At 33.7% G+C, this 20,085-nt stretch overlaps 1 protein-coding gene across 1 annotated transcript; it reads left to right on the plus strand.

Moving 5' to 3' along the window:
• The first annotated feature begins 5,823 nt into the window (after window positions 1-5,823).
• LOC104103876 (squamosa promoter-binding-like protein 7) lies at window positions 5,824-16,476 on the plus strand. Its single transcript, XM_009611817.4, has 10 exons — window positions 5,824-6,530; window positions 7,518-7,693; window positions 7,853-8,064; window positions 8,161-8,235; window positions 8,334-8,441; window positions 8,825-8,942; window positions 10,222-10,357; window positions 13,554-13,713; window positions 14,446-14,985; window positions 15,760-16,476. The coding sequence occupies exons 1-10, from the start codon at window positions 5,914-5,916 to the stop codon at window positions 16,042-16,044; spliced, it is 2,427 nt and encodes an 808-aa protein (XP_009610112.1). The 5' UTR covers window positions 5,824-5,913; the 3' UTR covers window positions 16,045-16,476.
• The last annotated feature ends 3,609 nt before the right edge of the window (window positions 16,477-20,085 follow it).

The raw sequence follows: 20,085 nt of genomic DNA on the forward strand, positions 1-20,085 counted from the left end.
TCGACCGTATACAATGTTATACATCTTTTAAGTTTAACACCATAAAAATCAAAAGTTTTCTTTACAATCTTAAACTTTATTTCATCAAATTAACTCACGAACAATGAAATGGAGGGAGCAATGACTACATGGAAATAAGACGACAATTTACTGTTTCGTAACCCTTTCCTTTTGTGTTTTACAATCGCGATATTCTTTTTGAAGTCCGTGTAATGTATATTGGAAGGGAAAGGTTCTCTACTATGATTTTTTTCATTCTCAAATTTCAAACCCGATTATTTTTTAATTAAAAATTGATAGATCATATTGGATGACACCCTTTGTGGTAATAAACTAATAATTAACTTTAAAAAGACAATTAGATGGAGGTTGTAGTTATTATTCCTTTATTTCTATTAGTCACTAAAAAACATCGAATAAAAAACATTTAGATTTCAGGTAATCGGACAAAAATCACACAAAATAGAGACCTCAGATGCTACTCGAAGTAGATTTAAAATTTTCCTCTAATATTCACTTTTTTTTTCTTTAATCCTTTTGAATTTCTTCAGAATCTAACATCGGGACCATCTTTAAAGGTACCCGATCTGGTTTCAAATCAGCCGTTCATTCAACACTGCTACAACCTCCGCACGCATTCGTCGACCGGTAGAAGTGCTTTTTCAGTTTGTTATGGGTTCCAACCCATGGACTTGGTAGCAGACGGTTCGGACGATGGTTGACATGACCTAATAAAGGGGATCATCATAAAAAGAACGGAAAAAGACCAAAAATGTCCTAACGTATTGAAAATGGCTCAAAAATATCGTTCATTAACCTTTCGGTCCGCAAATGCCCCTAACGTTTGTTTTGGGCTCAAACTTACCCATATATCTAACAGAAGGGTCAACAATACACCAAACGTATTGAAAATGGTTCAAAAACACCCTTCGTTAACCTTTTGGTCCGCAAATGCCCATAACATTTGTTTTTGGGCTCAAACTTACCCCTATATCTAACATAACTAACCTGGTTAATTTTTTGACTTTAACTTCGCCATGTGGTATTTTCTTAATCCGCCACGTGTATTATTTGTATTAAATAAAATACACATGTATCATTTAAAATATCCAACGACCCTGACCCGCTCCTATATATTTGGACGATCGGCTAAAAATAATTACATTCACTAGTTAAATATATAAAAAAAATATACATTGATTATATATAAAAATATGTCTATTATACATTAATATTTTAATATATATTTTACATGATATTATTTTTAGGAAAAATTATACGGTGTAGTTTTTCCTATTAATTATGATCTATAACTCGAATTATTAAGCAAATCTGACAATGGAACGATAGTTTTTGCTAATATTTTAGCTCTATCATTATATATTAAAATACTATTAGTTCCCATTAATGGGCTAAGCAGTTGGATATGTATATAATTATTGGTTTTAAATAGTTTCCTTTCCATCTGTTTCTTTGCTTCTCCTTTAGAATCATATAAATAGAACATTATCATTTTTATGTTTGCAAATTAAAATTTATATTTGTTAAACTTGTTAAGATCCGCAAAATTTGAAGGAAAAACTACACCGTATAATTTTTCCTAAAAATAATATCATGTAAAATATATATTAAAATATTAATGTATAATATACATATTTTGATATATAATCAATGTATATTTTTATATATATTTAACTAGCGAATGTAATTATTTTTAGCCGACCGTCCAAATATATAGGAGCGGGTTAGGGTCGTTGGGTATTTTAAAAGATACAAGTGGGCTTATTTAATACAAATAATACACATGGAGGATTAAAAAAATGACACATAGCGAATTAAAGTAAAAAAATTGACCATATTAGTTCTGTTAAATATAGCGGTAAGTTTGAGCCCAAAAACAAACGTTAGGGGTATTTGCGGACCAACAGGTTAACGGATGATATTTTTGAGCCATTTTCAATAAGTTAAGGATATTTTTGGCCCTTTTCCGTAAAAAAAAAACGGTGTCGTGAGCTTTTTTCCAACTAAAGAATAAACAAATCTTTTCTGATTCCATGATTTTCCTTCCATTTTCATTATGCTTTCTTTTCAATAATGAGCACAAATGACAGTTTTCTCACATTTCATTGGTTACAACAATTTTGATTGCTGACTTATTGGTGGCTTGGTGATATTTGTGTTTTCGGAAAATAACAATTTGAATTATTCGCAACTAAATATTTTTGGTAATAAAAAACTTCACTTTCTCTTTATTTTTGGGTCTACTCATTTTTTCTTTCTTTCTCGAATGGAGCAACTAATGCCAAGAGATTTTTTTGTTTATGTGAATGGAAAACATATAAGAAAACCTATTATTGAGGAGTTTAGAATTAAATCTTGTAATTTAAACCTGAGAATAATAATTTTTTTTAATTTTAACACTATTAGAATACAATAAGGATATTTACACAAATAACCAGCGAGATTCATCTAATTATCCACGTAATGTGAGGAGTATACCAAACATAGGCGGATCCAGGATTTAAATCCTATGAGTTCAATTTTAAAATTTTTAACATTGAACCCATTATATTTTTAAAGTTATGGGTTCATATCTACTATTTTTATAATTTTAATAAAATTTTACATACAAATTTTTACTCTGCGTCGAAAGTTATGGGTTCAGTTGAATCCGTAGCCACCAAGCTACATTCGCCTCTGATACCAGATGACTTGGGGCAGATTAAAAATCCAAATCCTTGACAATGGTTTACTTATCATTGATAACAATTAGTAGCTAGGGAGATTTGATTTTTGTTTAAAATATTTAAATTGTTAGAGGGCATAAAAAATCATATTCATGATCTTCTAGGCATAATCTTCATTATTCAACAATGAAAGTTCAACTTTTATCATAATATAATATCAAATTAAGATGCCTAAACTAACAAAACAAAGGATTAATTAATAACGAACTCTTGTAAGATTTCTCTGTATCGAATTGGATGACTTAGAGCCCGTTTTTATGAGCTTAAAAGCTAGTCAAATCAGTTTTTAAACACTTTTTAACTTCTGAAAGTGTTTGGCAACCAAAAATAGGGCTTAAAAAAAGCCAAAAGCAACAAATTGGGTAAACCCATTTTTTTCAAAATTGACTTAAAAGTCATATTATTTTGACCAAGAATATTACATTATTATCCCGAAATCACCCCTCAGTAGAAAACCCTAAAACATACATCTCTTTCTTTTCTCCATTCTTATTGGAGCCTCTGCTTTATTCTTCTATAACTTTCCCAACTTCATTATATTCTGAATCTTTATTAGTTAGAGGAACAAATTATTTTTCTTTCCTCTTCTGCATTTTCTTTAGGTGTTTGCAACATTAGTCTTAAAATGCGACATACTTCTGCTCATTGCTCCTTTTGGTTTGGAGCTCTTGCCGGTGAGCAGGACGGTTGTCTACTTAAGAGTCATTACTTGCTCTTTTGAGTTTTATTTTTCTTTTCTTTTTGGAGCAACACCCGAAATGTCTGGTCGGATAGATGCTTCAGACCAAAAAGAGAATGGAAAAGCTATAGATTCTTGATTTGTATAGTTGCCCAATTTACTCCATTTATATATGCTCTTTAATATGGTTTAAGACTTAAGACTCGAATTTGTATGACATAATTTCTTTATTAGTCTGTACAAAAATAAGCTTGAAATTTATGGAAGTTTACTTGATTGAAAGTGGTGAAAACGAGCATTCAAGAATTATATTTATAAAAATTATCTAAAATAATCAATTAGATTGAAATTAAATTAAAATATAAATTATTTTTTATTTGCATTAATTCATAATTAAATATACTATAGTAATCAACTCATTTATAATATTAACAACTTTACGGATATTTTTGTCTTTATAACACAAAAAGTGCTTACCAACACTTGTTTACCAAACACTTCAACAATGTTTTTCAAGTTTCAGTACTTTTATCCAAACAAGTAACTGCTTATTTATAAAATAAATTTCAGTATTTAAAAGCTACTTTTTTCCATCTAATCCAGATGGGCTCTTAGTTTATGCTAATTCTTCATAATTAGATCACGTGAACTTATTCTTCACCATTCATTTGTTTTCTTTTTCACTACTTCGAAAGGTCACGTATTTAGTGGCCGTTTGGACATAAAAATTATAAAATTTCGGGGAAAAGTAAAAATATTTTTCAAGCGAAAATAGTATTTTAAAACTAGAGTTGTGTTTGGACATGAATATAGTTTTAGGTTGTTTTTGAAGTTTTGTGAGTGATCTGAGCGAAAATTTTAAAAAACAGTTTTTTTGAGTTTTTCAAATTCTCGAAAATTTTCAAAATTCATCTTCAAGTGAAAATTTAAAAATTTATCGCCAAACATTGATTTCGGGAAAATAGTGAAATTTTTTCGAAAAAAGTAAAATTTTTCTTATGTCCAAACGGGCTCTTAGTTTTTATTTCTTCCTCCTTTCTTTTGGCATTCGGACATAAATAGTATTGTTCCCTTCGGTTCAAAAAGATAATATTTTTCAGATTTGGAGAGTCGAATGAATTATTTTTTGACTACGATTTTTTCATATACCTTTTAAATATTTTAAATTATTAATTATAGTAACTTATTATACTTTTTATATGGTTTTAAAATATATAAAATTTTATTTAAAAAAATATAAAGATTTTATGTTCGAATTTATGATTAAAATTGAAAATTTTGAATCTTGAAATTCGAGTAGTATATTTTTTTTGGGACTAAGGGAGGGAGTATTATATTTCTTCTACTTCTCCGACACGTATAAAGGTGAAAAGATTCCATAATGTGTACTATATGCCAAAATGTAAGGCTGATATATAACTAGGGTACCATGATTTTCAGCCCTTCAATTTTTTTTGCATGTGACTGAAACAAAAGTGATCCACTTAATAGTTTCATATTCTTACCGACCCACTACACTTTTTATGCTGAAAATAAAAACAGGTTAAATAACAAAATCATAGTTTAAATATACTATTTTATGAACTACTCTTTTTATTTATTTATTTTTTTAATTATTATTTGGGTTAATTAAGTTTCATTTTTAGGAAATAGCCCAATTAGAAAACTTAAGGGTAATATCTAATCACAAATAACAAAGTCATGGTTATAAAGTTCTCTCACAGGATAAAGGGGAAGGGAAAAGCATATAATTTGTCTTTTTTTTTTCCTATCATATACTATATATTGACTTATCTCTATATCTCACTTTGTTTATTACTATTCCTATGTGGAGAGTTAGTAAATTTTTTAAGTATAATTCTTCTAAGATGTTTAACTAAAAAGATTTATGAATTGTACTACTCATTATGTACTTCCTAAAGTATGATAAAAGAAATCAAAATTCAAAAACACCAAAAAATAGATGTACTATATACACTTTTATACTCTAAAAATCTAGAGGCTAAATGAATATAATTTTTTTTATTGACTTGACAATAAAGGAATGAGTTGGAATCTAGATGGTCTAAATTAAGTAACCTTTAATCCTCAGCAAAAAAAAGCAGCTCTGTTGTACTATAATTATTATAAAACCGAAAATGTCAAAAGAAACACAAAATCCAAATAAATAAATAGTTTACCAATTCCATACACTAATCATTGATATAGTTTAATGATATGACCTACAATATTATCATGTTTGCACACTTAGCTGATTTTTTACCTCCCATTTTCGTGTCACCACCTAACGCCACCCACCCACCCACCCCTCCACCCACCGCTGACCCTTACGGCTGACCTTCTCTGCATCTCTTTTCCCCTACTAGTATTTTCTTCATACCTTCTACGCCCAAAACTAAAACCTCTCTCTCCCACCCGCCACCCCCCACCAACCACCCCACCCCGTACCCTTACTAAAACCAACTTCCCATTTTCTAGGACCAGAAAATGCATAATAATCAAGCTTCTTCACCATCACAAACCGGAGCTCCGACCCAATTCCGAAATACCCAAATGATGCTTTCCGGTACCCTTGATGACCCGGCAGTTTCCTCCTCCCTCTTTGATTGGTCCGATTTCCTCGAATTCAACCTCGACGAAGAACAATTGAACATCTCATTCGACGACCCATTATTTCACCCGCCGGAGACGGAGACAGAACCGGCGGCACCGTTAATAATACCCTCTTCGGAAGATTCACCGCAGAGCCAGGAGGCGGATGCGGATGCAGATGCAGATGCAGATGCGGGTCGGGTCAGGAAACGGGACCCGAGGATGGCGTGCTCGAACTTTTTAGCGGGTAGGATCCCGTGTGCTTGTCCCGAGTTAGATGAGAAGATGGAGGAAGAGGAGCTGGGAGGGATTGGGCCCGGGAAGAAACGGGCCCGGACTTTACGGGCTTCGTCCCGAGCTGCTGGGGCGAGGTGTCAAGTACCCGATTGTGAAGCGGATATCAGTGAGCTGAAAGGATATCATAAGAGACATAGGGTCTGCTTACGTTGTGCTAATGCTACTGCTGTGTTTCTTGATGGACAGAGCAAGCGATACTGCCAACAGTGTGGCAAGTACGTTTACTTTTTTTCTTAATGGATTAAGTTATATATGATGACAGTATAAAGATTTGATTTTTTTTACACTATCAGAAATTTAACATGTGTGATCGCAGGTTAGTTATCATTTTTTTACCAAATTATCAATTATTGTTTATCAAGAGATTTACTTGTAATTATATAGTGTGAAAATCTTTTTACACTATCAGTGAAGTTTAAAAGTGTTATTTACTGTTTTTACAAAATTATTAATTACTGCTTTAAAAAGATTTACATGTAATTACCTAATAGGTGACTTGATTATTTAAATATCTTATATAATGTTATGAGTGAATAGAACTTAAATCTCTATTTCACAAGTACACATTTTATGCTGGTAGATCATAGCCTGGAGTAATGATGAGAGGATAGAACAAAACCGAGCGGAATAAATGTAGAAATAGCAGAATCAGAATAGTTTGGGGTTGAGGCGTGAATTGATTGTTGATTGATTTGAAAGTGCAACCATGTTTACCACATTAAGCATGCACGAAAAGTAAAGAGAAATGATATAAAACCTCTTTTAGTAATACTATGACTGATCAAACCATTATTAATGCTCAAAGTGATAAAAAAGGAAGTTTCAGAAAGCCTGCCAAGACATATATGTTGATGTGTTTGCAAAAGATGGCTTTAGATTGAGTCATTGAACTAATCGCATAGGTGATGTTGGTACTTAAAAAAAGATTAATCTTTGATTGAGCTCTTTGAGTATACTTATAGTATGTGAGATCTGCTCACGAGTTTGGTCTTTGAATTAAGGATTCTCTTCCCTTGGAGTTACTTTGACAGACATTTCAATTGTATCTTTTGTTTCACTTGATCACTTCTAGTCTTAAGTGTATTTATATGAAACTGTTTGGTACACATTGCTATCTAATCTAGAATTTGCCAGATATCCTGAATTGGCGCGTGCCAATTCCAGATGCAACCGATATGTTAATGCTGCTATACCTTTTCCAGGTTTCATATTTTGTCGGACTTTGATGAAGGTAAACGTAGTTGTAGAAGAAAATTAGAGCGGCACAACAACAGGCGCAGGAGAAAAGCCACTGATTCTTTGAAAATGTCTGTTGAGAAGGAATCTCGGCAGGTCACAACGGCTGATGATATTAGTGGTGATGATGACAATGTCAAAGGTATATTGAACTTGAAACAATTTTGTGGCTAAAAAGTTGTCTTCTGCTGGAAAAGCTGTATTTACTTGTAATTCATCTATAGTAGATGCCATGTTCCATATGTTAGGCTACTACTGGTTTAAAATGAAAATAGGATATTTTTTTTTTTTGAATGACCAGATAGCACATGCACGGGCAGCCAATTAGGAGAAAGGGAAATCTTATTAGAATCTGAAGGACATGTGCCAATAGGCTCTACTCAAGGCATCCAAAATAATCAGAGTGACAGTTTCACAGCTTCTGGTGAAACACAGGTTGATGCAGAAAAAGAGAACTCCAAAAATTCCCTTTCTCCATCCTATTACGACAACAAGAGTGCTTTTTCTTCGATGGTAGGTCTGATGACATAATTCCCCTTTTCCCATTAATTTCCATTTATATCTGGACTATAATTTTGAATTGACTGATCGTCATTCTTCTTTGCATAGTGCCCCACTGGTCGGATCTCATTCAAGCTTTATGATTGGAACCCTGCAGAGTTCCCTCGAAGACTCCGGCACCAAGTATTAAAGGATTATTATTACAGTTTAGTACATAAGAGAAAGTAAATTCTTTTTCTCCAATAGAGTTCATGGGGTTTGATTGACATTTTACTCTACAGATCTTCCAGTGGCTGGCCAGTATGCCTGTCGAATTGGAGGGCTATATTCGTCCAGGTTGTACAATCTTGACAGTTTTTGTTGCAATGCCAACATTCAAGTGGGGTAAGGTAATATGGTTACTGTTCCTCTCTGATGATAACCAAATTCTGTGTATGATTGGTCTTAAAGTGTTTAGATATTACTATGGATTAGTACAATTTTGAGCAAGTGGTGTATCTCCTCTTTGAATGGTACTACGACCATCTTTACTAAGAGATTGTGTTTTGAGTTTCTAGGTCAGGAATTCCTCTCATAGAACACAATGCAATAGTGAAAATGAATCTCAGAGTGCTGTAGGAGTTAGATATTAGGAAGAGTTACCATACTGCTTTCTGTTTGACACGTCTGCTACATGTGGCTTCTGTAACATTTTGGTTGTGGATTTCCGTGTTATGCTTTGATAGAACATCATTTGTTTCTAAATGATCGAGTTCCTCATTGGTTTTAACAGTTGCTGGAAGACCCAGCTGCACACCTATATGAGTTTATTGCATCACCTGGAAACATGCTTCGCGGGAGAGGAAGCTTTCTTGTTTATCTCAACAACATGGTATTTCGCGTTACAAAAGGTAAATTGGTACCTCAAGTTTTCTACCCTTAAGCTCTGTTGGAACGAACTTATAAGATCAATGAGGTCTAATCTTTATTTCTGAGACCCTACTTTTTCATTTGATGTAGATCTTGTTTGGCTAATACGACTAATCCTGCCATTTCATTTTATTGGCGGTATTTGACTAGGTATGAAATTTAAGATGCTAGTTTGACTAAATATAAGATGGAAGAAAAATGTCGGACTAATGGTTGAAAAGTTAGTTTGATAGAGAAAACATCACTCAAAATATTAAAAGCTGAATAGCTTGATATATTTGAATTCGTGAAAGTTTGAAAGTTGTATAAAAATGGAATGGCGTTAGAAATTTTGGAACCATGCAAGATAGAAAACTGTCATTTAAATTGGAGCAGAGGGAGTATTTAATTGGACCTTTGTTTGCTTTTTCTGTACATAAGGTTGTTAAATAGTTTCCATTTATAAACATCTGAATGAAACTGAATTCACCATCCCTCCTAGGTTGACTTGGACGCACACCAATCTGAAATTCACTTTCTTCCGACTAAATTCAAAATATAAGTTCCCAGATCTCCATATCTTACCGTTCAGTTGTGAGTTTAAGAACAATTTTTCCTTTCCGTTTCTGTTGTAAATATAGACGGTCTGGTCATTGTTATATATTTATTTTATTATTATTATTATTATTATTATTATTATTATTATTATTATTATTATTATTATTATTATTATTCTGATAATGCCTCCTACCAGCACATGTGTCGGGTGACCTATCTACCAAGGCTTATACAGATGGGAAGAAATCACCTAATTTCCCCTTTTTTTGGCCTTCACTGGGATTTAAACTCTCGTTTCCGTGGTCCGTTCTGGTCAATGTCATATTGCACATTGTATTATGATCTACTCTTTGTCAATATCACTATCAAGTGACTAGTTAAAATTTTCTACTGAAAAACGTAGTCCTAATTCCTAGTTTTTCTAGACATGGTAGTAGGTAGGCCCAACTCCCAAGTGCATATATAATTTTTTCCGAGGGGTCAGGGGTTAAAATAATTAGCGAACTTTTGAACATTGTTGAACAGGAAGAGAAGTTCCATATCAGAGTTGGCCCACCCTATGGACAATGGGGAAACAATTTTCACATTTTCCATATATAAATGTATGTTTATCCGTGTATATTATGTATGCATAATATTGGTGGGACAAGTCACAAACTCAAAATAACAGATCAACACCGAAGTTGCAATTTTAAATGGTAACAAATATTCTTTATAAAGCAGGTGAAAATTCAGTAGTGAAAGTCAAGCTAAAGGGACCAGCACCAAAGCTTAAGTCTATTCATCCTACTTGCTTTGAGGCTGGCAAGCCTATGGAGTTTTTTGCCTGTGGAAGCAATCTAATGCAGCCCAGATTCCGGTATGAGTTAGAATCGCATTTTTGTCAATCTATGTTCTGCTTATGTTTGGTTCTGTCAAAGTATCTTAAGTTCTTCATTAGTTGTCAACACTCAACAGGAGATATTATGATAGGAACTGAGTTGTTTATGGACAAAAGAAAATCTCAAGCTTGCTGACTCTACTAAAACTAGCTTATCCGAGCTTTAGAAACTGAGAGTTTGTATATGTTTGCCTTTTTTTTTTGAAATTGGTGACATGCTACATATATTAAAAAATATTAGCACAAAGCTTGTGCTGTTAACCAGATACATCCTCCATAATAGCAAAATAAAGTCCCCCTAGACAAAAACTTACAGGGATTCTATGACTACAAGTATGGATTCACAGTCATTCTTACCAAGACAAAAAAGTAATATACAATTCATTTTTATCCTCTGGATGGAGTTTCTTGTACGCTTAGAACATCTGGTATAGAGGACATTACTATGGATAGGAAGGTATAAAGGTCGAGAATAAAGGTAAAGGGCTAGGTAGCCGAGCGATGTCCTTGTTTGTAACAACAGCTTTAGTACATTACTTAGTGTCATTTGTGTATTTTCGTACTCCTTGACTTTTGTTATTACTTGTTGTTGCTTTCATTTTGATTTTTTGATTGCATTACCTAGTGTTGGTTTTGTATTTTTGCTTTGGTTTTTCGATTGGTTTGCTTGTTGTTGCCATTCCTTTTATCTTTCTTAAGCCGAGGGTCTAACGGAAACAGTCTCTCTGCCTAAGGTTTGCATACACACTACCCTCCCCATACACCACTTGTGAGATTATGCTGGGTTTGTTGTTGTTGTTGTATGTTGGACTTCGATTCCAATAGGGCAGGGATGCATTAGACATGTTAGAGCTTAGCTCATGCTCAAATTTCAATTGAATTTGAATATCAAAATAGCGGATATAGTCATGATTCAATAGGTTAGGTCCACTTACCTTTCTTTTATTGATTCAAATGGGTATGCCCATTTGTATGATGGAAAATGGGAGTATTTGGTGATTCAAGAAGTGACACATATTTTTTCTGCATGGATTTTTAGGACATGGGTGTCCTTATTACGGATAGATTGTTGGACTCTGGATAGTAAATTTTCACTAAAAATAGGCCTGAAACTTGTCAAGAAATATTGGAGCCTCATTCTTATAAAGATTTTTAAAAATAAAAGCTTTTAGGCGTGAACACTCCAAGGCTTATAGTTCAGTTGTACTAGTGGCATTCTCCAACACAATAGGTGTGGGTTCTAGTCTCAGTGTCCCTTTTCTCCTTCCCTGATCCTAGTAAAAATGAAAAACAAAAAAATCCCTCCAATTTGCAGGCTTAAAACTTGATGAAGATGAATATAATTGAATTTGATGGACAACCCTCGTTCTATGTCAAACTTGAAATGGAAGAAAAAAACTTCGTTCAGACTTTTGGTGTTGTCCTCTTGCTTCGCTGCATCGTTTCGAAGAATTTCATGTTTCTTTTTCACTCCATGATTGCTTCAGTAATCCAGACCCCAGGTGGAACAATTAAGGTGCACACAAGTTGGTTCAAACAATGATGTTATTAAAAAGCATCCGAAAAGAAAAGGAATAGAAAAAAGAAAGATTTAAATATAAATCATGTCCAACTCATATCGGTCCCTTGATTTTTTCATGAAGTACTAGCTGCCTTTGGTGTATGGTACGGCCCTCGTGCCCGTTCTATGCTACTTGCTTGGTGGTAATGAAATTGTTTGCTTTTGATACAGTTTTGAAACTATAGCCAATGGGGTATAAAGTGAAGAATAGGCAAGAGAAGATCTTTCTTTCCTCTTTTGCCAACTCTGATGCAACTCTCAGTTGGGCATAGATTACAAACACCAGTATGAGCAATTAATGGGAGTTGCTGAATGGATGTGAATTTAGTTATTACAAGGATCTGTGTCGCTGCAATTTATTATATTAATAATTATATATACTCCCCCCGTTTCAAAAAGATTGGCACCATTACTATTTGGGAAGTCTACGAGGTTGTTCTTTGACCATGTTTTTCTTAAATATTTTATAAATATTTTGAATTATGAATTATTATGACTTATAATACTTTTTACGTAGTTTCCTAAAGTAAATTTTATTTTAAAAAAATTGAAAAATCTATGTCCAAATTCATAGTCAAAGTTAAGTACTTTGACTCTCTTACTCCGAAGTATGCCAATTTTTTTGAAATGGAGGGAGTACAAGAATAGGAAAGAGAAGATCTTTTTCTCCTTGCTTTTTGGTGCAAACTAGTTATTGTACAAGAGGTAGATGCTATTTTAGACGAAATGGCAGTTTTGGATAGCCTGTAGTTACACCTGTTGTGCACTGGCTTAGCGCAAATATTTGTACCTGTAGTTACACCTGTTGTGCACTGGCTTAGCGCAAATATTTGTAAAATATATCATAGATGAGTTTTAGTATCTAGGCCTAGCATCATACCCTTGATAAATACTACTCCCTCTGCCCCAATTTATGTGACATCCCAAAAAATATGGCACCTTTCTCTTTTTGGAAACTATTTAATTTTAAGATCTCCATTTTACCCTTAACAACATGACCTTTTAGGACCCTCATCACTAATTTTGAATGAAAAGATGTGTGGAGCTCTCATCACTACTCATTTAAAATGATAATTTTGGTACTTTGCATATATTTGGCTATCACGTCAAAAGTCTTCTTTAATTTGTTAAATTCCGTGCTTAGTCAAACACAATCACATAAATAGGAAGGAGTATTGCTTTTGATGGTGTGGAATAAAAAGATAAGTTCGTAGTTAGCCAAATCGTCTTAATGCGTCATGGCTGCTCTGTCTGTTTGCTTAGTTCAGAAGGCTTTTGATCCTACCAGATTGCAAGCTTTCACGTTCGCTCGCATCTACTCATATTTTTAACTCATACTTGCATTTGGCCGTCATATTTATAAATCGTTTTGATGAGCTATGGACTGCTTTCTCGTTATATCTGCATTTGCAAGTTTGCTATGCTCATAGATAGTTGCAGTTTCGCTATAAAATTCTGTAAACTCTTTTTTTTTTTTTTTGAAAAGCTGAAATAAATCGAACGCCTATTAGTCTAGTATCTCTATTACCTCATGGAGGCTTTAGAGGAAAATTGTTATCTTTCATATTATTTTTGATCATTTTTTATAAATTAACATTTTGATGCCCTTGGCAGGTTTCTTGTGTCATTTGGGGGAAGGTATTTAGGGAATGATATCAGTGTTACACCTTCATGTAGTAAAAATGAAGGTGGATCTGGTAGCATGGAGCATCAATTATTAAAGATACATGTCCCTAGGACTGAAGCAGATCTTTTTGGCCCCGCTTTTGTTGAGGTAGAAGTTCTAACCAAATATCTTCTTTTATCCTCATTCCAATTTTTGTACGTTTGCTTATAAATGTATCATTCCTTTAATTAGCACCGTGCATCATGTCATTGTATTTTCTTGTATATACTCTTAACGGAAACTACTAGAGGAATAACGTTTGAAAAAGACCATTCTTAAAAAAAATGTTAGAAAAATTCTGTCGTACATTCTTTGAGAAAATTCGCATTTATTGATTTTATATGCTCCCTACACTGAAAGAGAAGGGCTAATTATAATCTTCTAGTGTATGGTTGAGTTGAGGCATACGAGTGACAATTCAGATATTCCAGGTTCAAATCCTAGTTAAAACACTCAGTATGAGTCTATTTGCTCCTGCCTTTGTGGGCAGCCTTACCCTGCACATGTATTTGTGAGCTGTAGAAAGTTGTCTCCCGGATTAGTCGAGGTGCATGCAAATTGGCCCTAACATCAACATCATTTATATCTAAAAAAAGGCAGGGGTGCTAGCTATACTTTTTGTATCTTTTACTACAGCACTTTCTTGGTGCTAGACTGCTAGTTTTCATTGAAATGAGCCTTAACTTTCTAATGTAAAGGTCTATCCCAACTGAATATGTACGCTGATGGAGTAATAAAGAGTGCGCAAGGTTTCAATTGTTCATATATTTAATACCTTGAACCTATCTTTGTGTTTCACTAATCTTGACTGTAAAAGATTCAACCTGGTCTATTTTGTAGGTCGAGAATGAATCTGGTTTATCTAACTTCATTCCCATCCTCATTGCGGAAAAAGATATTTGTGTAGAAATGAAAGAAATACAACGGAAGTTCTGTTCTGGAGGGTCAGAACACACTGCTGTTTGTTCTCCATGTGAAGATTCCACGTGTACAAAATCAGAATTCTCAGAATTTATGTTGGATGTGGCATGGTTACTAAGGGAGCCTTCATCAGAAAATGTTCAGATTGTGGCGTCTGTACAGATGCAGAGATTTAATTATTTGTTGAACGTTTTAATGGAAAGTCAGTCGACTATTATTTTGAAAAGAGTATTGCCTTATTTTGAAAATATGGTGAATAGAAACTTGTTAGCTGGCATCACTGATGCTGAAATGAGGCTTTTTCAGAGGAATATTTATGAGAAAAATAATTTGCTCAAGGAAAGGTTGCAGCTAAAGGAATATTGTGCGGGAGATGCAGGACAAATTATGCAGGAGGCAAATACTTCTAGTGAAATCTTCCAAAATCATATGAAATCTGTTTTTCCAGTTAACAATGAGGTGACTATCTCATTTCTACCATTGCCATATTATTTTAGAGTATGTTGCAGAATTGAGTTCTGCTATTAGTTTCTAATTAAATGCTTTAATTTAGAATAATCTTTTACGTTTATCTTTATGCTGGTGAATCAAACTGTTGGTACATAAAATATGCCTCGGCTTTGAAGCCCAAAGTGAACTTTTTCTTCGCTAGGCTTGAACCCCATCTAAAATGAGCTTGACTTAGTGTAATGTTCGGTTCGTCTCTTGATGGATGCAAAGCTAGAGATTATCGCTTCATGGATGAAGTTGTGCGCTTCAAACAGCGACGCACAAAGTGATTCCCACTAAAAATAGTAGGTTCTTTGAATCTCAACTTTGAGGAGTTGGATTAATATAGGTATTATTTTATATTGGATACTGAAATTAGTTGTTTTAATTGCAATTCTATCATTATGGCGTTCATATATATTTGATATCTTTTAATGTTGTTAATTGTGTACTTCCCTTCAAAGACGAGTGCGCTTCACTTCTCGCTTTTCGCTTCAAACCCCATGGATCTTGTTGCTCTTTTGCACTTTTCGCTTTTAACTACATTGTCTATGCACTTGTGGTAAATAAAAATGGTCATTTATTTTACGTTACAGATTCGAGTAATGAGTATATGAATCGCTTTTTACCTTCAGAATGTCTCTTAGCAGTTCATTTTTTTGTTCTTACTATAGTAAGACGTGTTTTCAGAGGGTGATGACTCATACCTGATGCTAAATATATTTGTGGCTTCATAATATGTAGGACGTGGAGGTACCACATGAGCACAACCTAGAGTTTGGTTCGGCTTATTGGGAAAGCACTTCAACAGTCCCACTTTTGGATGCAGAATTGGCATTGAGAGTGAAGGAGCAGTCAGGGAAGCCTTGTGGCTTCTTGGTTAGAAAGACAGTTTTGACGTCTCGTACTCTTGTGTTTGTAATCACTGGTTTTGCTGTGTGTCTTGGTCTATGTGCAACCTTCCTGCACCCCGGAAAAGTTGGTGAATTCGCTATGACAATTCGGAGGTGTCTGTTTGACAACTCTTAAATTGCATGTACAACTTTTAACCAAATGAACTGTCTGCCGTTACAGAATATAGGCGTGATCTCCAGCACTCGGGTCCCCTGCCGTGACTGGTCTTGTATGATATTCCTGTGCTTGCTACAATTGCATATCAAGAAAGTGGAAAATATTCCTGCCTTTGCTACCACTGCATCTCAAGAAACTGAACAGCATGGAGTGGAGAGGTACTGATTAGTTTCTGACCGTTTAGACTAAATGCCTACTGGGAGACATGCTTTGCGGCATTCTTGATGTATTATACAAACTGTGCTCTGTAAGCACAAAAACTGTATTAGCTGTATAGCTTCACTTGTTACTTTGTACAAGTTCTCGAGTAATCACCGTGGACTTCACTATAACTTTATGGTTACTGACATCAGTTGTCCTCAAAAGAGGGGATACACATTAGCATGTGCAGATATTGTGTTGTGCTTAACAACTTTAAGGGATTGAGGTGGGACTCTTTGAGCATTTTGATGTGAATATACGTAGAAGGGGCAGGCCTATTTGGCCATGATATAACCATTCAATATTCCAATGCTGAACTAAATCTTAGTTTGGGCAAAGAGTTTTTGCAAATTTGTATTTCACGTGAAATTTTGAAATAGTGATTTGAAGGTGTATTTCGAGTGTAGTGCTGCTTTTCATTCAAAAATTTCTAACTTCTGCTAGCTCTTTTGCCAATTTCAATTTCAGCTTATATACTGTTGAAACAAATTTTTTTTGATTAAGAATCTTGGTATCAAGCGTACATAATGAAAGTGAGTTTCGCGGCCCTGCATTTCCTCTTCCTCTAAATAATAATAATAATATATAGTAAAATAAGGAGGATCTTGTTAGCAACCTGACTCCTTAAAGGAAAAAATGTTTGAATCTCACTCGTTATCAGTTTCAAAATGTTTGCCACTTTCAAGAGTAAAACTTTGATGAGTATTCTTTTAAAGGAATCTTTCACTATTTTGATATAAAGCATTACAAAGCGGAAACTGGCATTTTCTATTTTAAAAAAGTGATTAAATTAGTTCCATTTAATTATGGGGATATGTCATATGGCAATAAACAAAACTAGAAATCACAATTCCAAGTCTTCTTAGAAAAGGTAACTTGATATAAAACATCAAGTTAATAGAAATCAGATCATCTATTCATCGGATATTAAGAACTCAACTGAGATGTGAATAATCAACCATAGGTACTTCATCATAAAATAGAAATCACAATTCCAAGTTTTCTAGGAAAACCCTCCAATCATTTTCCTAAGATTTAAAATAGTATCAATTTCATAACACAATACATAAGGAGAAACACCCTTGGGATTAAAATATATTAAGATCCAGGCCTTTGTGCGCAGCTCTCTTAACGTCCAATTCTGCTAGAGTAGATTAATTCCTGTGCAAGTCATAGAACAAGTGTCAATTCGCTATGAGAAATACTTATCCACACTCCGTATTTAAACCAAATCACATGAATTTTACCACAGTTGAAGATAAATCGAGAAATGACAATATACACAAATTAACTATAGTTAAGTGATAAAATGTGTATAAAAGACGTGTGATACATTCACCGATATGGTGGAAGCACCGGGTATTTGTAGTTTTTTTTTCTGTTTGCTATTATGTAAATCCATGAAATACCACCATGTACTCAATAAAGTCTTTGTAGAGATAGATCTTGACAATTATAAAATTAAGGAGGCATACAACATAAGATTAGTTCTGTTTCCAGAACAGTTTTAAAGTCAAATTGCTTAAAAACAGTAAGCATGGGAGTGGCCATGACTAATTTTACATGAGCTTATTGTGAGATAAGTGTCATGATTCAAATAACAGTAAAAACATCTAGAACTATTCCTTTTCAAGACGGCGTGTGCTCAAAATTGAACTATCCTTTTCCGGTCTATGACGCTGAATTAGTTCAATCTACAAATCCAAGTTTTTTCTTTCATTTATACAATTAACTTTTTTTGAGGACTAAAGAATTATCATCACAGCACTCTCCGAGGACAAAAGAATTACCATTCACAAAACTATTAAAGGGTTCATTTCATTGAATCAAATATGGACCAATTTAAAAATTTTGTGCAATAGTACACTTACGCAAATCACGGTAACCAAGCTCAGTAGGTGTAGGCACTTCCGACAATTTCTCATCACTTAAATCAAAAGCAACAATTCTACATGTACGAGGAACAGCAAATATACATGAATAATTATAAGCTTCAATTACATATGAAGGATCGGAACCTTTCTGAGCCATCCAATGCAAAGCTCCATTTACCAAAACCCCCGAATCATGAGCTGATCCTCTCAACTCTCCTCCATAGACCCGTTTTCACAGAGTACACATCCACAAAAGTAGTGGCAAAATCCCATTCATCTTCAATATGTCGAGAAAGAGTAACCGGCCACCTTATAATCATCACTAACAACATCATACCCTAAACCATACATGCTAAAACTACCAGGCACAGGAAGAGCCAAATGAAAGGTTGGAATTCTATGGTACTTTAAGGTTGTGGGGTTTATCAAAAGATTGACATTATCCTCATTCATCAACAAGACCAAGCCATTACATGAGCCAAGCACATTAACCAAGTTCTCTGGGAGCTGCTGTAAATTAAGGTTTCTTGAAATGGCATCAATTGTTCCATTTTGGTGGTTGTGGTTAAACGTGATAGTGTAAATAGAATTTGAAAGAGAGGTATAAATGAGTTTCGCTTCATTCTTATGGGCATAAAATTAAGGTGAGCTTTGATGAAATGAGGGTCTGAGAGAAGAGAGCACCATCGCTTTGATACGCACCTGAATTGATCTACGGACTTTGCGGGCATCCGGGTAAGTATGTCAACTATGATTTCTTCGGGTAACTTTTCAGCTTTACTCATTGCCATTGTTGGGAACTTGGATTTGGAGGAAAAACTAAATAAGAGGAGAGAGCTCGTGTATTTGCCTGACTAGTATTTTGATGGAGGAAGCTACTGGTTTTAATGGAGGAAAAACTCGGGTTTTATGGAGGAAATGTGTGTGAGACGGTGAGGTGAGCTTAGCTTGCTACTGCTTTTTGTCTAGTTTGTTTTTAGGTTTTATCATTGTTTGTGTTATAAGAAAAATGAAGATGAATGTTTACTCTTTCTCCGTGATCTTCTCAAATGCTTAATGACATATTCAATGACATATTTCTATGCTTAATGACATATTCAATGACATATTTTTTTTCACTTTTTATGCCTATATAAAGGCCTTGTAATAGATAGGAAAATACACACAATTGAAGAAGAAAATCTCTTTCTTTTCTCTATCTCCATTTCTTGTTCATATTTTACTAAATTGCTTTTATTTTATAACAACATATTTTGTTCATGTTTTACTAAGTTACTTTTATTTTATAACAGTCTGTCTTTTTTTCGACATTTGTTTTGGAGAAAATGAAAATAAGAAATTTTAGCCTTTGCGTGGAAAAGTTTTTTCACTTCTAGGTTTTGCAAAAATTAGAATTTTTTTTTTACCCAACAAATCTTTTCTTTTGACTTGGTTGTGTGCTTGGAGAATATTTGATTTGAAATTGAAATCTTAGTAGTAAAAGAAAATCTTAGTAGTATAATTTGGTGGCTACATAAATTTTTGCTTTGATAGTGCGAGCATTTGAAAAATGAATTCGTATTTGAACATGAATTTTACTCGAAAAAATTATTATTCAAAGAAATAAGTTTTTCATTATTTGTTAATTTTGAATTTCATTATTTGAATTATTTTTGAAACTTAATTTTTTTTTGTTTGAGGAGTATTTCAAGTATAATCATGGTTTTCGCTCAAATTTTATTTTTTCTTCCAAGAATTTTTTTTTATGTGTACATATTACAAGTGAATAGTATGTAAAAATTATTATGCAGTGCGTAATAAATTATTACTGTAGTTAGACCAACTTTATGGGTATATTGTCCTTAAATACTTTCATCTCTATATTGCTCATGACTCATGAGCGTATATTGTCCTTAAAAACAAGTATTTTTATTCCACTTTTATA

This window comes from Nicotiana tomentosiformis, chromosome 9 (assembly GCF_000390325.3).
Source record: "Nicotiana tomentosiformis chromosome 9, ASM39032v3, whole genome shotgun sequence".
Classification (NCBI taxonomy): domain Eukaryota; kingdom Viridiplantae; phylum Streptophyta; class Magnoliopsida; order Solanales; family Solanaceae; genus Nicotiana; species Nicotiana tomentosiformis.